Raw genomic sequence first — 17,794 nt, forward strand, 5'->3', positions numbered from 1 at the left:
TTAGGTCATTGGAGTGGTATTGGTTTTTTCTGCTCAGTAGTACTTCGATGTTTAGAAGCTGCTTCGCAATTGACCCTTAATATATGTCACCTAACGTAGCTGGCGAAATCTGTTACAGCTTTTCCTACGCCCGAGAAGGGAAAAGGCGTGATGTATGTAATTCTATGCTGGAAAGTCCAACTTTATGATATAATGCTATACAATCTATCCAACATCAATAAAAATTAACGTACGACTATGTAATATTGCCAGCGAAATGTCTAACAAATAAATTATATCCTGATTGAATATAAAAATGAGATAATTAAATAACCACATTAATACAAATGTCATTTCTAATTCATGGTGCATCCTCTACTACGAATAAATTTTCATAATTTAATGCATCAAAATATGATAATACATTGATCTTATGAATTATTAAAATTCATGTCCGATTCGACTATGCCATTACTTTTCAGATAAGTACTATAAAGTGAGAGGACTCTAGTTGCGCTTCTACAGGCCCTTGAAGACCAAACGAGTACTCCAATTCGGAACCAAAACAAGTTTATCGTCCCAAAAATGACTGCTCCCTTCGAACAACCATCTCTATAGAATTCCGCGGGGCCTTTCTACATTGGCGCGGCACACTCACTTCCGGCCACTATAAAAATGATACTGCATTTGTCTGAGGCATCATTGCACCACTGTAACCAATTCGAGCACTTGCTCCAAACATAACGACATGAAGACTTTTGTAAGTTCATTTTATTTACATTTATTTTTTCGGGAATAAAATTTACATTTATTTTATCGGGAATAAAATTTACATTTATTTTATCGGGCATAAATAAATTTATATTTATTTTATCGGGCAAAAATAATTTTCATTTTTCTATTTCGAAGAAATTAATTTTATTATATTGTGTTTTGTTTGAGTGTTTTTTGTGGAAATTTTTAATGGTGTTGTGTTGTTTTTGATTTTGGATTTTGGAGTGAGCTTTTGTTTCTATTAAAGCTAATAAGTGAGCATATACTATATTTGACTATCTTTCATACTAGATTTGATCTCTATTTTTCAAAATAGGTTATCGCGTATCATTTTCATCGAAGAAATTAAAAACATTTTATTTCTTATTTATGTTCAAATTAAAACTTGAAAAATAAAGAACCGTAAAGTATTTTAGGAAAACCTAACAATAGTTGAGTTATAACGGAAAAATTTCACCAACCATTAAATAAAAAACTAAACAATAGCAGATAGTGAAGGAATTTCATTCTTGTATAACAAAGTGGATAATCATCTGTTTTGTTATTTCTAAAAATAATAGCCTCTTTGTTCATTAAATTGGTGTACTGCGAACTAAGTTGTGTAATTTGTGAAATTATTTATTCTTTTTGGACAATGAAGTAGTACTTACTTAATTTAAAATAGCCGTCATATTAATCTTTTTAATTTTAGCATTCAAAAGGCTTTGTTTTTGACATTTAGAATGAATGTAAATATTTTATAATATTTGTAGATTTACGATATAACTTTGAATATATTTTACACCGTCCATTTTTAAGTTTACGAATTCATTTGTATTTAATTACTAATAAAATTTATATGTGTTTCAACTAATAATTTTATCGCTATATTTTTATTCTAACTAGAGGTCGTCTACCAAAATTCGACTCGAATTTAATATATTGATAACACATATTATACATAACTATTTACTGCACTGCTCTATGAGAACTTTAATCATGCTGAATCTCTTCCGTGCGCGCAAGTTCAAAAAGAGGTTCAAAATTTTCTTTACACGTTTTAATATATAGATGTTTGGCATTCAGTTAAACTATAAACATTGAAGAATAATCTCTTATCAGTTTGACCATACTTTAACTATAAACAAAAGAGTATACATGTGTGTTGAAAGCATGGTAGTGTGTGTAACTTTTTCTAATATTTTAATGTATTTCTAATGCATATTATATAAATATTAGTTTTCTGCATTACTCCATTGAACGTTCCTGTACCAAGTTTCGTACGCTGTACGCGTAATTTTCTTAAACTGTAGTTCAAAGCTTTTGCTCCACATATTAATGTATAGATAATTTGTGTTTGTTATTCTATCATTTCCTTAAATTGATATTCAAATTCGCTATCTATATGCACCGGAATGCAATTTACTAAAGAAATATTCAATTATAACATTTATGATAAAATATTAAAATTGTTTATCGAAGTTAGATAAATCACTTTGCTTATTCTGAGCTTTCGCCGCGCCCATATCCGGTCTCGGAACTCTCGGATAGACAACCAGTATAAGTTGACCTGTCCATTGTAAGAACATCGCGGCTACTTACGTTCTAAGTTTTATTACTTTAAATCTTAGTTAAATTAATTATTATTACTCAATCAATATTGTTAGTTAAAGGTAATTATTAACTGAATTTTAAGAATATATTTTTGTAGACAATGTGTAATTTTATTGCAATGATCTATATATCTTATTATAAATATAGTATAGAGAGTATAATGCCGACAACTCGGTGTCAGGAATTTGTGCCCGATATGGCGATAGGCTCGAGCTATCACATCATGGGACGGAATACACACGGCGGAAAGTGGGTGCGCCAGTTGCACCTCTGCCCTTAGGGAAAAAAGGCGTGAGTGTGTGATAATATTAATTATTTTTCTTTTATTAGAAGGTGTAATATTTAATGACGTGTCATGGAGGTCGCGAGTTCAATTTCCGCATTATTAAGTGATCTAGTTTTCGTGAAATTAGGTATTCGCAGTTTCTGATAGTGACTACAAATAGGTTCAAAATATTGGTCAAATAATATCAGTTGTTAAATATTTCGTGGTAACGTAGTAGAACGGACTGCCGAATGTCCGCAGGTTCAAAACCCAAGGGCACGCACCTTTGACTTTTCTAAAGTTATGTGTGTATTCTTTGTGGTCGCTTGCTTTAACACTATATTATAAATATTAATTAATTATTAATAAGATCATTTAATTTAATAGTTCGATTTACATACAAAAGTAAAGCCGATAGGAATCTGCTTATACGGACCACACTGCTCTGGATTCGAACTGAAATCAAGAAAAGGTCATTGCCTCCAATATTTCCAAACATAACCGGATTTACAATTGATAATGAATTCGCGCTACGCTCTGTTGATTGTTCCGCTTCTTATGAAACCACGATAACATTACGTCAACTTACACAATGACATTGTTATGATAATAATAGCTTGGAGTGCATTGTTGATTTTCAAAATTTAATTTGGTATTAAGGTGATGTAAATGTATATTTTTTTTATTATTTGGTAGTAAATATAGTAGATAGTGTAATAGGATGTGAAACGGACTGCCGAGACGAATGTTCGCAGGTTCAAATCCCAAACGCACCTCTGACTGTTCTAAAATCATGTGTGTATTCTTTGTGAATTTATCGTTCGCTTTAACGGTGAAGGAAAACATCGTGAGGAAATCTGCACATCTGAGAAGTTCTCTATAGGAATTTCGAAGGTTTGTGAAGTCTACCAATCCGCACTAGGCCGGCGTGGTGGACTAAGGCCTAATCCTTTTCAATAGTAAAGGAGGCCCGTGCCCATCAGTGGGACAGTATATAATACAGGGCTGATATTATTATTATTTTTTTACTAAAATCATTTATTAGTCCCGTTGCCGAATAGTTACAGTTGACAGGTCAACACACATGATAATATTTGTTGGCACCTTAGCGGCTAAAATAGCGTGAGTGTGGCATGTGTGACGTTTTGTTAAGTATTTTTCGGTTTATTTTTCATAGATCAATGACTTATAAAATTTTATTGTGAACTACTGTAGTGTTTTGCAAGGCTTATATATGTCCCTCATGTTTCCATATAGTTCTATTTTCCAATTTCAAACACATATTTTGCCCTACTTAGGAATCAAATCAATAGCCTAACGGTTTAACCTAAGCAAGCTTATCTACGATATATTATATAGCATTCTCAAATTGATATACACTAACATGTATCTATTATTTAATATTATAAATCAGAAGGATCAAGATAAAATGGTATTACGCCTTAGTGCAACATACATTGACCTGTTTTCATTATACAGTATTATAAATCAGAGGGGTCATGATAAAATGGTTCCTTAGACTTAGTGTCTAATCTAACATATTGTAAATTGTATTATTCTAATTATGTATACTAAATAAATTTTACGTCTCACTTACGCCAGACACCATTAGGTAAAATCAATTTGTCTATTTCTACCACCAAGCTATGCTCAAGCACTATCGTGTTCCAGTTTGAAGGTCATTGCATCTATTAGAGATCTACATTAGCAAGTGAAGTTTAAATACCTTTAATGCACGTCTCCATTCATTGCAAATTATAGGGGTGTCTGTGAGTAAAAGTAACCACAATTACACATAGTAATAGCGTACATAATGGTGTAACATTCACTTTAACTTACATAATAGTGAACGTGCGGTGAGCTATTTTATTTGTTTTATGTAACACTTAATCTTCGCGGCGCTGATTGCCTGGTACTTGGGAACGGGAAATGATAGCGCGTTCGATGCCTGCGAGGGTATTTTTTTATTACCAAAAACAACTGTATCCCCTAAGAACAGAGGTGCAACCAGGGCACCCACTTCTTGCCGTTCCGTCCTATAATGTGATAGCGGACGAGTCTATCGCCATATCGGGCAAATTCCTAAATTTCAGATATATACAGCAGACAAAGCAATATCACTTTTTCCGACTCGATACTTGAACCCGGGACCTCAAAGTTATATCACGCACGCAATAAAACCTACCACCGAGGTAGGCTAGTGAATCAGGGTCGTTTTTATATGAAAATATTTTTTGGCTTTATTTTATTATGGATTTACCACGCAGTAATTTGAGATAATAACGTTTTATTTTTTTCTAGTTTTTAGTACGTATTTTTGAGGATTTTATAATCGGCTTTACGTTTTTATGCTTTTTTTTTCGCATATTTTACCACTGGGATAACATTCAGATGAATTATTGCGCTCTTCAATTAATTTTTTGGAAGCTTACTTTTTATTATTTGAATTATAATTCAGTAAATTTATTTAAAAAAATACTTTTATATTTTATTACATTTATTTAACAAAATACACATTTACCAAGTCAAATTTAATGTCTGACCAACTATAAATAGTTTACAAACAAATAGACCATTAAACTCATAACCCTCTTTAGAAGTAGTCGGGTAAAAACATCAATAACTAAACTGGTATATGAAAGGCAAAAGCGACTAGTGAAAGGAGTTAAACTTTTTTAAACATGATTCATCGTAAGCACTCAATAGTGATGGTACGTTATAATTGCTTGAGGCCAATTAGACTGTAACGGTGGCTTAGTTAGTACGTCTGTTATGCTGAGGTCTTAGGTTCAATATAGGTCATTCTGATATAAAGTTTTTCAACACCAGCACAGAGTTCGGAATAGTAACAACAGGCCTAGTATATAGACTTTATAGCTACTAAAATGTGTATGTCTTGGATCTCTGCCTATCCCTAAAAAGACAAAAGGCGTTATGTACCTAAAGTCAATTGGTCATGCCAAAAAAATTGGGTCAATATTTCTATTCTAAAAGCAGCAAATACGCGAACGAATCATAGCCAATAAAAAGAACAATTGCCAATAAAAATCGAACTAAAAATTATGTCGATGGAAATAACGAGGTACCAGCTTCAACTAAAATTATGAAAGCATCAGAGAGTTGTTTATTTCTTTTTATTAATTAATTGAGTCGTTGTTTCAGTAATTGGCCATTCATATCCGGTTACGCTGTGAAAAAGTAAAAAATATCCAAGAGGAAATTTATTTTAAATTACATAACGAGGATAAATATTTTGAAGCTTACTAGATGTAGCTAGAAAGGCTATTATATAATGTTACTGATTTATGTATTCATTAATGTGGAGTCGAATATAAACGTATCTTTAATTTACTTACCTAGGATTTTCATCAATTTGAATACTTCAGTTTTGGTTTTTAGTATCCGAAATATTTAAATAGTAATTACTTACCTACATACCCAGAAATTTGGCTTCTCACAATATATACCACATGACCACCGAGACATATTATTTCCATCTCATTCTAACAATCTTCCCTCTCTTTCTTTACAGGTGTGTTTATTGCTGGCAGTTGCCTCATGCAAGGCCGGGTTTGAAGGCGGCTACTCTAACGACGTAGGCGGCGAAGGCCAGGGCTACGGCGGCCAAGAATACCTTGGAGGGGGTGGTCAAGACTTCGGACATGGGGGGCAAACCATAGCCCTTGCACAGGGCGGTCAAGATCTAGGACAATTGGGAGGTCATGAACTCGGCGGACAGTCATTCGGTCATGGAGGTCAAGGCAACTTTGGTGGCGACTCTTATCTCCAAGCAGCCCACGATTCTGGGTTAGGTCAAGGAGATTTCGGAGGTCACGGGTTCGGAGGACAGGCTCTTGGAGGACATGAGGAAATCCAGTCAGGTTACGGAGGCGACGGTGGCCATGGGTTCGGAGGCGACGGTGGTCATGGATTCGGAGGCGACGGTGGCCATGGATTCGGAGGCGACGGTGGCCATGGATTCGGAGGCGACGGTGGTCATGGATTCGGAGGCGACGGTGGTCATGGATTCGGAGGCGACGGTGGCCATGGATTCGGAGGCGACGGTGGCCATGGATTCGGAGGCCAGGGTCAGAGCTTCACCCTTCAGGACGCTGGTGGCGACTACGGCAACGGCGGTCACGCTGAAGCCTTCCCAGTTGGAGAACACGTAGACGTCGAAAGCCCCGTCACTGTACCACTTTACAAACACGTCACCGTACCAGTCCACAAACCAATTCACATCAACGTGCCAAAACCCATCCTCGTGGGAGTGCCCCAGCCTTACCCTGTCAAGGTGCCAGTCAACAAGCCCGTCGCCGTGCCAGTGGAGACTGAGATCTCAATCCCCATCGAAAAAGTTGTGCCCTACCCTGTTGTTAAACATGTTCCCTACCCTGTCGAGAAGCACATTCCCATTAAAGTAGAGAAGACCGTCACAGTCCATGTACCTCATCCCTACCCTGTCAAAATCCCAGTATACAAGACTATCCACCATAAAGGACATGGTCATTAATCGGGGTCAACCCGCGCCTTGTACATATTGTTGATTATTTTTAAGTCATTTTCAACTGTCTTCATGTTGTAGTTGATTTATTTATTGTAAATAGTGTTATTAAATTGTTACAATTGTTATGTAGTTGTTTTATTGGTTCTGTGTGTTTGAGTTTACTGGACAAAATGAGATATTTCTGGTAAAAAGCTAAGAACAACTTTTTTTTTTAATTATTTGTATGACGAGACGAGCTTGCCGTTCGCCTGATGGTAAGCGATACGACCGTCCATAAACAGTAGAAACACCATCCAACACCTTGAATTACAAAGTATTGTTTGGTATTCCACTGCGCTCGCCATCCTGAGACAAGCGATGTTGATTCCCATTATGTCCGGTAGTTACACTGGCTACAATGTCCTTCAAACCGGAACACAACAGTGACTATACACTGCTGCTTGGTGGCAGAAATACTTGGCTATAAAGTATAATTTGTTGCAGACTCTGATGATAGGGCGATAAAATATAATGATATAACAAAATAAATAAAAATAAGTATTATACACTTCAAGTTCATCACTATCATTAGCCACATAAGGAGCACTGCTAACCATAGGCTTTTTAATAGCATAAAAAATATTTATTAAAATCTTACACATTTTCGAAACAATACAAGTTGTGGGCTTTTAATGACAATTGTAGGTTAATTGTAAATGACCTAAATATAATATTGAAGGACATTAACCAAATAACATTCAAAATATTTGATCTAAACTTAATCTAAAAATTGATTTCGTCAAGAGACCTGATCTCATATCAAATCGTATTAAAATGAAAATTAAAATTTAATAAGAAAGCCATACAACTAAATTTACTTTAAAATTGTTCATTATTCTCTTTCGCCTATGCCTCCACTCACAAAGATTGAAAAAAGCTATCAAATGAAAATTATAGGCCAATATTATAGAAAATAAGTACAGATTTACATTAAAGAAAGAAATATTATAATTATTAATCTTTGAAAGCATATTCCATAACTGATACGTAAATTAGGTCATTACAAAGTACAAACTTAACCAAACATATATTTTTTAATCTGTATTCGGTCTTATGGCTTTAATAAGGTTGGATGCTGAGCTTTTAGGTTAATAAATTTTTTTTTGTTGTGTTTGTTATTGTCAGGAGAAAGTTTTTATGAAAGAAAAAATTCAAAAAATTGCGCGGAAAATTAGAAAATTTAAGAATACTTAACGAAAACATTAATTTTATATAACTGTTAATTGTTTGAAATAACTGTCAGCGATTGAATGCGCGCTGCAAATTCATAGTTAAAATGGGACAACGTCTGTCGGGTCAACTAGTTAGAATTATACAATAGTATTTTATTCAGTGCATAAAACAGAATATTCAAAAAAAGAACGTTACTCGTTAAAATTTAAAACACCGTTCCAAAATTCCATTTACAAAACATATTGGACAAATAAACACCAACCAAATTATATAAATGTTTGCACAGTTTTTCATTCACACGTTCTGCGCGATTTATTACGTTTATTATCTCCGTATAAACAATACTTAAATAAACAACTTACAAGAGGAAATTAATCTTCGCGCCGCAGAGCGCGACGTATTATTATGTGCCACGGAATATCATATAATTGGAAGTGACTAAATATTTTTTATGACGAGCCGAGCGAATTTTTCGTCACATAATTCAAACAATAAATTTCAGAATAGCTAGCTTCTTGATACGAAATGATTACGTCGCATCATATCCCCATATAGACTTGATATAGGTTAAACATCTAGTAAAAGAAATTCTATATATTAATAAGAAAATTCATTGTATTGGTTGTAAGGTTATAGTTGTAAACCGATGGCGTAATAATTAAATAAATAAATGATCTAGCATACATACTCAAGTCGGCAAAATGGCTTCACTGCACCTGACTTTAAGCAAAGTGAAGGACAAAGAAATAAAGTACACTTTGAAGTTTATATTACTTTAAAGACAATTTGACATGGATTTGTTCAGCGACTTTTATGGCTGACTGTACATAAAATATTGTACTGTGCTCTTTTTCAATACTTATCTGTTTTTCTTTAGTAAATATTTGGGAAATGTCTGCTCTTTATTGTTTTGTCCGTATCTAATATTTGTCAAATCAAGATTATTAATTTCTGTATTTTTATGTTTAGTACTGAGTGTTGCCCGTGGATTTATTATTCGTCGGTTAGCGGCGATAGCCTAGTTGGTTGTGAAACGGAGTGCCGAGACGAATGTCCGCAGGTTCAAATACCAAGAGCACACATCTCTGACTTTTCTAAAGTTATGTGTGTATTCTTTGTGAATTATCGCTTGCTTTAACGGTGAAGGAAAACATCGAGAGGAAACCTTATTATTATTATATACATAAGAATAAAGGCGTAATGCCGTGGCATTCTCTACCAGTCAACCGTTGGTGATGCAAAGATGAAAACAATATAGGTAAGTGCAAAAAATAATAATATAATGTGGGAAGAAAATATGTTAAAAATAAAGGCTTTACTTTTGTGAAAAATCTTTCCCAGGGTAAAATCTCGGTGTTTTTCTATGACTAGTTGACCCGACAGAGGTTGTTCCGAGTTAACTATGAATTTGCAGCGTGCATTCTGTCAATCGCTGACAGTTATTTTAAACAATTGACAGTTATATAAAATTATTATTTTCGTTAAGTTTTCTTAAATTTTGTAATTTACCGCGCAATTTTTTTAATTTTTTTCTTTCATAAGAACCTTCTCCTGACAATAACAAATACAAAAAAATATAGTTAAATTGGTCCAGCCGTTCACGCGTGATGACGTGACCAAGGGAAATAGGGATTCATTTTTATATATATAGATATAGGGACAAACGAGCATACGGTTCACCTGATGGTAAGTAATCACAGCCCATGAACATCTGCTATACCAGGAGGTATAGAGATGCGTTACCGGCCTTTTACGTGGGAATACACTCTGTTTAAAGGTCATTGTATCCAGCTTGTGTCTTAAAATAAAACTAATTAATGGATTTTATAGCGGTATTTTATATTATAATTTACTCCCGACGTTTCGAAGACTTTGCAGCCTTCATGATTATGGGGCGAACTGAGGTGTTAGTCATTCGAAAAGTCAAAGTTACAATATCTATGACTATGACTTTGATGACTAACAACTCAGTCCGCCCCGCGACCTCAAACGCTGCAAAGTCTTCGAAACGTTAAAAGAAGATTATAATATAAAAATCCACGATAAAATCCGTAAAATAGTTTTATTTTAATGTCTAACATTCGCGTAAACATAAGAAATCAGTTTGTGTCTGTCTAGGAATGTTGCTAGTGGTAGTGTGTGGCGATGTATCATTTTCTTATTTAAAAGGTATTCCAGAACATGGTTTATTTGTGTGCTACGTCATTCAAACCTGTTCATTGGTTTCTGCGTTTACTAAAATCCGGTATACTTGTATCGACTAGCAAGAATTAATCATCTTTTGTTAGTTGACATTCTATTTGGACCCTGTACCGATCTTCGTTATATGCATAATATTCATACGGTGGAGGGTAGGTTAGTTTTTGAAATTAATAAATCAGTCAGCCGCTAGTTCCTGTGTTTCATTCCCGTTACATGTTACTATTTCACATTCCATCAGGTGTAGTGGTGTCAGTCATTGGCGAAGGGCGACATTTCTTTTTGTTTTATTTAAGACACACACAGAATACAATCAAAACATATAATTTAATTTAATTTAATTTTCTAAGTTATCTTGTCAATAGTTTTATTTTATTAATTTAGATTAATGCTCACCAAGCAATTACAAATTATACGATTTTTAATTTTTAATGGTATCCCAAGGTACAGGCACGGCCTAGTTTGGGTACCCCTGGTAAATACTTTATTTTTGTTTTTAGAAATTTGTTTTGTTATACCACTGTTTTTTTTTTAACTGTAAAACACATTATGTACTTTTTCAATAAAACTTATTATTATTATTATTATAATAATGACTATGGCTAGGGTTAGTATTTGATCTATATTAAGAGGCTTGCCTGCTAAATTAGATGCCTCGTCTGATTGTACCAAGGTCTCATTTCTTGGATGGTGAGAGGCTCTGCCCAAGAGCCGAATCCTTCGAGGCTTGCGGTTGCACTTGCGCACCCCACGACCTTTGATATTAAGAGTCAAATGGCGGGGTTTTAGTCGGTAGGACGGTGTATACCGGCGAGTCCGGCAGAAATACGTAAAAGGATTTCCCCGTGTTAAAAAAAAGTACTTAATCTAGATTGCACTCACTCAAAAATTTGTGCCCAAATCAAAGAAAGTAAATTTCCAAAAGGGAATCCTATACAATATATACCCAGATAATAATATGCATTGATGCGGTCTGGAAATCGTTCTAATTACGTAAATAACGAAAGCTGTAAGAAACGGGAAGCTGTAAGAATCGGATTATATAGACCCTTTGCCACTGCTGTTAGATTCGTATAAAAAACATTGGAATTAGTCTTATCTAGAATTCCAACATCAACAAGTTTATTTCCTAGTTCTGGAGACAGCCAAGTCGACACGATTTCATACGTAGTAACATAATTTTGTAAAGCCCCGAGCACAACGAGAGTTTCCAAGTAGTTGTTTTGTTGCCAAAGTTTCTATGGAACTAGCTTAAGTTTGAATGACGTAATCCCTGTGAAGGATGTCGTTATTCATTATCCAAATGAATACGACAGGGGAAATTAGGCAGGGGATTAGTTTGTTTCACAACAAATTTGTTGGCAGGGTAATTATTTTTAAACTCTTTATTGTATGTCTCAGGCAAAGATGATAAAAACATTGTGACGAAAAAATTAAAGCGCCTTCAAAAACCAAAAAAATAATTTCACATAACAGGTATATACTGGATACCAATTTTGGAGTCGGTGCCTAATTAAAATTGCTAGTTAAGCTAGATTCACGTCGAATTGATAACCTCCTCCTTTTTTTGAAGTCGGTTAAAAAAATATACCATAGAGACCAGACTAACGAAGTATAAATGGCGGTATTATCACAATTGATTTCTTCCAGAAAACCTTTGGATGGATTTTGGAAAAATAGATCACAGTCATTAAACGGTAATCAAAGGGGTTGCATAATAAATAGTTATACCGTAATAATATTATGATGAAGAACAATGCTGTAATAATAGGTTTCAACGAATCGTAGTTCAGGTAAATTGAATTAAATATTAAGGAGCAAGTCGTCATAGCGGCGATAGCGTAGTTGGGAGTGAAACAGACTGCCGAGACGAATATCCGCAGGTTCAAATCCCAAGGGCACACAATTTGTTGAATTATGTGTATATTCTTTGTGAATTATAGCTTGCTTTAACGGTGAAGGAAAACATCTTGAGGAAACCTTTATACCCGAGAAATTCTTTATAGGAATTTTAAGAGTGACTGAAGTCTACCAATCCGCACTAGGCTAGTGTGGTGGGCTATGACCTTATTCCTTTCAGTAATAGAGGAAGACTGTCCAGCAGTATGCAGTATACAATACAGAGCGGATAATATTATATAAGTAGATATTCCATCACGATACTAAAGAAGTAACTTGTTGATCGGTTGTCGATAATTTCAAACGTCTAGTAATAAATCATCTCATTCTTGTCAATTCACTTTCTAATGACCACTGTAATCAGGTACGTCGGTTTATATTTCTGATTCTTAGTTATTAGTATTAAGTATTCGAGACTACAAAAAATATTTTTTTAATAAAAAGGTGTAAATGCGTTATAAACAGGCTTCTCGTGGCACTAAAATTGAGCTAATTAGCACAAGGAGCCTCAACATCCCTTTAGCATTTATTGAAGTTTGTCATATAACGAATGTTAAAACATCCTATGATACTTTGAATGATGAGACGAGCTTGCCGATCGCCTGGCGGTAAGCGATACGACCGCCCATAGACAGTAGAAACACCATCCAACACCTTGAATTACAAAGTATTGTTTGGTATTCCACTGCGCTCGCCATCCTAAGATATGAGATGTTGTCTTATTATGTCCATTAGTAAAGTTACACTGGCTACAATGACATGCTCTTCTAATTTCTCGTATACTTACACATACGTATACATACTACTTTTGTTATTATAATATCTATGGGTACAAAAATGCGCTGTTTTTGATAGCAGAGTACAGGAACAGTTTCTACACATTTTTCTTAAAATATCATTGATTTTATATGAGAAGTTGATTCCTTAGTCTATTAACTTAGAATGTGGGCAACTCAGTAGGCTACAGCTTGGCTGTTCCTCTGGCATTGCAAAGTTCATGGGCGACGGATGCTGCTTACCAACTGGCGGAGCGTTTGCTCGTTTGCCTACTAAGGCAATAAAAAAATGTAATGTAGTGCCATTGAATTATGATTCAAAGTCCAACTGACGTCGTTACTTCCTACAGGCAGTCGATTACCATAAAGTGGCCTGCACGTCTCATCATGAATATTAATAATAATAATGCTTTATTGGCAACTTACACATACAAAATAACAGACATTGGTCCTTTTTTATTATTTTTATATATTTTTTTACCTAATTTTGTTAAATGTTAATATTTAAGCGGTGTTAGTGTTGTGTAAGTTCCGCTTTATTAGCGGTAAAAGCCTCCTCCATTTGCTTCCATGCTTTTCTGTCCTTGGCTACTCTACTCCAAATATTATTAGCTATTTTGACTATATTATCGTCGCTCCGTCTCCTGCATGGTCTTCCTCTTTTTCGTTTTATTTCTCATCATTAATACAAAAACCTTAACCAATAAACAGCGTGTGCGCAGCGACTTATTGGACATTTCATTCATGATCCTCAAGCATTATAAATGACCAATTACCAGCTGGTAATCCTGGTATTCCATAAAAGCATAGCAACTGAGTTTATATTCAGTAAGAGCTTAATGAACTGCGTGTTATTCACTTTGAGTTATTCGATTTGAGACACGCCATTCACTATAGTATTGTGGGATTAAATTTGTTTATTAACGGAATTCAAAAAAAGGAGGAGCTATGGAAGTATATTTTCGGATAGCGGTCACCCTACACACAAGGTGTTAAAACTCGCCACAGAGGCCCACGTAAGTGTGTCGCGTGAAGGGATCAGCTTGTGTATATCCGGTCTTAACAGGCCGGCATAACTGTGTCGACTGTCGAGGGGTAATCATTAATTATTTGAAAGAATATGCTTCCAGATTGATCTTATATTTCAAAATCGGTTCAGTAGTGTGGTTTCTAATTTAAAATAACTGGTACAAGTATATCATCAAAGTAAACGAAATTGACAATTTTGCTTTCCTTTGACAATTTCAGTTGTTCAGTTGCGTTATGTTTTTTACCAACTTCAAGAAAGGAGGTTATCAATTCGACGTGTATTTTTATGTAATTTACTAGCTTCCCTAGCATATTAACTCAGTCACCGACTTCAAAATTGATAAGCAGTATATGCCTGTTAAGTTAAAGTATTCTTTGGGTTTCATTTCTGAAGGCGGTTTAATTTTTGTTAAAATGTTTTCTTTTGGGAACATTAAGTGGTTTAAGAAGGCGGATTAATGTCTAGTTTTTTTTTTTTTTATTTTGTTCATTTCTTGTTTTTTTTTTTTTTTTATTTTGGAAACATTTTGGGAGGATAGGGACAATTTTATTTTATTTGGAGCCAAAATACTTAAACCTAATGACGTGGTAGCTGTGTGCCTCAAACTTTAAGCTTTAGCCATGCACAAAGCTTGTTCGCAAGCACTACACTACCATTGTTCGGCGGGAAACTTTTCCATTCATTATCATTCATTCAATTTAACTTCGCCAGAGAATGAGTGAGTTGATATTGAGTGTTTTATGAATGAGAAGAGACTAATAAGCGACTGCACATGCAGTTATCATTTGGGACTTCATTCAAAGTTCTGTATGGAGTGTCTGGATATTTGGTTATTTAAACACACACACATACTTCACGCATTTATCCCCGAAGGGATATGCAGAGGCGCAACCAGGACACCCACTTTTCGCCAAGTATGTTCCGTCCCGTGATGTGATAGGGAGCGAGCTTATCGCCCTATCGGGCACAAATTCCAGACTCCGGGCTGATACAGAGAATACTAAATATCACTTTGCCCGACCCGGGATTCGAACCCAGGACCTCAGAGCGCTGTCTTACTGCGCATGCAGTACAACTACGCCACCGAGGCAGTGAAGGAAATTGTTAATTAACTGACTTAAAAAAAGGGGTTCTTCATTCGAAGTGTATTTTTTTATATTTATTACCTCAAAACTTGGTCATTTATAAACCGATTTGAAAAATTCATTTTTTTTACTAATATGCTTCCAGATTTGTACCGTACAAATATTTTTAAAATCGATTTAGTAGTTTAGTTTTTAAACCGAAATAACTGAGATAAATGTCGTCTAAGTAAAGGAAATAGCGAATTACGCTTTCGAATACAGTGATGTTTTTGTGTTGGGTCTATTTCTTATTTCGTATGGTCCCGACATAATGATGACCACCTGATGGTAGTAAGTGGAATAAGGTCCAAATAAAGTATCGAGGGATGATTATCCCTCACCAATCGACTCAATTTTGCCGGCCTGTTTCAACCGGTTTACTCAACAACGGCGAAGGGTCCATACCACCCGATTCCCACCGGCTTCCCTTTATAATTTGTGTAAAATCTAATTATCATTAGAATTTGTAGACCGCATTCATGCATTAGTACCTATGTTGTATGGGATTCTCTTTCGGAAAACTTCACGTTTTAACACTACTATATAGGCTGTTCCCGGAACACGATATACGCGGACCATTATACAACCGTGCTAAGCGCAAAAGCGGTATGTCAGGGAAACCCTATATAGTGATAATCAAAGTTTTGTAAATATAGTTTTATATGTAAAACTGAGATAGAGAAACCCTTAAGGTTTTTTTAACAAGTTCTAAACAAGATACCGCTATTTAGGTAAGGTCATTGAATGGGTATTTCTTTAAGCTATCTGACGACAAGAAAAACAATGAAAAGCGGCGATAGCTTCGTTGGTTGTGGAACGGACTGCCAAGATGAATGTCCGCAGGTTTAATACCAAGGGCATACACATCTCTGACTTTTTTAAAATCATGTGTATATTCTTTGTGAATGTATCGTTCGCTTTAACGGTGAAGGAAAACATCGTGAGGAAACCTGCATACCTGAGAAGTTCTATATAGGAATTTCGAAGGTGTGTGAAGTCTACCAACCCGCACTAGGCCAGCGTGGTGGACTAAGGCTTATTCCCTCTCAATAGTAGAGGAGGCCCGTGCCCAACAGTGCGACAGTATATAATACAGGGCTGATATTGTCTGATGACATAAAGATAGAAATTTAGATTTTTTTTAAAAACCGCTTTTGAGCTCAGCACGGCAGTATGGGTATCATTGAGCGCAGTTTCAAACACAACCTAGTAAAAGGTACAACCGGCCGGTCAAATTGAAAATAAACTAAGACCATTACCGCACATATTACTTAACCATGCAATCAGAAAGTGTTTATTATTTTTTGCTCTCAACTATTTGTAATAGGAAGTCCGGAGATCGGTTCCTTGTAAAAAAATGGTGAAAGTTTTGTCGAAATCTGTCGAGCAGTTACGTAGGAAGGAGTATTGGAGTATTTATATGAAGTATCCGATTGCGTGGTGGTCGTTTGTGAGTAGATATATGAGTCTAGATGGATAATGTATTTATAGAAACGTAGTGTAAAAGCATCCGCTTATCTGATGGTATACGATACAAATAGCAAAATACGGAACTTTGAATTGCAAACTGTGTGACAATCCACTGCGCTCGCCCTTGATCCTCAAGATGGTAGATCTAATTCCTAGTATCAGAATCAAAATAATTTATTTGTCAAACATAGGTGCACATTAGACGTGGACAATGACAGTGGACCTAGTCCATAAATTTAAGGTCGCGCAGCGGGCGATGGAGCGAGCTATGCTAAGTGTCTCTCTCGCGGATAAAATCAGAAATGAGGTTATCCGTGAGAGAACTAAAGTAACGGACAGAGCTAGGGCAATAAGCCCACTGAAGTGGCAGTGGGCTGGCCATATCTGTCGTAGGACCGATAGCCGCTGGAGCAGACGAGTTCTGTAGTGGAGACCGCGTCTCGGTAAGCGTAGCGTAGGACGACCTCCGACCCGCTGGTCTGACAACATTCGCAGGATCGCCGGTGGACGCTGGATGAGGAGAGCGGAGGAGCGAGCAACGTGGCGCGCTCTAGGGGAGGCCTGTGTTCAGCAGTGGACAGTTGTAGGCTGATGAGATGAGGTACACATTACAGCTCTGGTAGGCAACGGTTTGGCTGTGCTTGTGGCTTTACCTTAGTCTATAGGTAACGGATGCTGCTTACCATCAGAAGGACCGCTCGCTCATTTGCCTACTAAGGCAATAAAAAAATAAGGTAGCGATCTATTAAGGTGTACAAATACTTATCAGTTTGTCAAACGATATTTAATATTTAAAGTAACAATTTTCGAGTATAATGAGATTATATAAAATTACAATATTATGTAAGTAGTTATAATATTATCTAATCATTAACGAACTCATCGATTTTATAATAACATTCCTCAATAAATATTTATAATAATAATAACAAGAACAAACACACATCACGCCTTTATCCTCGAAGT

General features: G+C 35.6%; 1 protein-coding gene across 1 annotated transcript; it reads left to right on the forward strand.

Annotated features, from left to right (window-relative positions):
- Window positions 1-695: 695 nt before the first annotated feature.
- LOC115450299 (glycine-rich cell wall structural protein 1.8) lies at window positions 696-7,243 on the forward strand. The gene is made up of 2 exons (XM_037443662.1): window positions 696-739; window positions 6,144-7,243. Exons 1-2 carry the CDS (start codon window positions 728-730, stop codon window positions 7,122-7,124), a joined length of 993 nt encoding a protein of 330 aa, XP_037299559.1. The 5' UTR covers window positions 696-727; the 3' UTR covers window positions 7,125-7,243.
- The last annotated feature ends 10,551 nt before the right edge of the window (window positions 7,244-17,794 follow it).

The sequence above is a fragment of the Manduca sexta genome, chromosome 5, assembly GCF_014839805.1.
Source record: "Manduca sexta isolate Smith_Timp_Sample1 chromosome 5, JHU_Msex_v1.0, whole genome shotgun sequence".
Classification (NCBI taxonomy): domain Eukaryota; kingdom Metazoa; phylum Arthropoda; class Insecta; order Lepidoptera; family Sphingidae; genus Manduca; species Manduca sexta.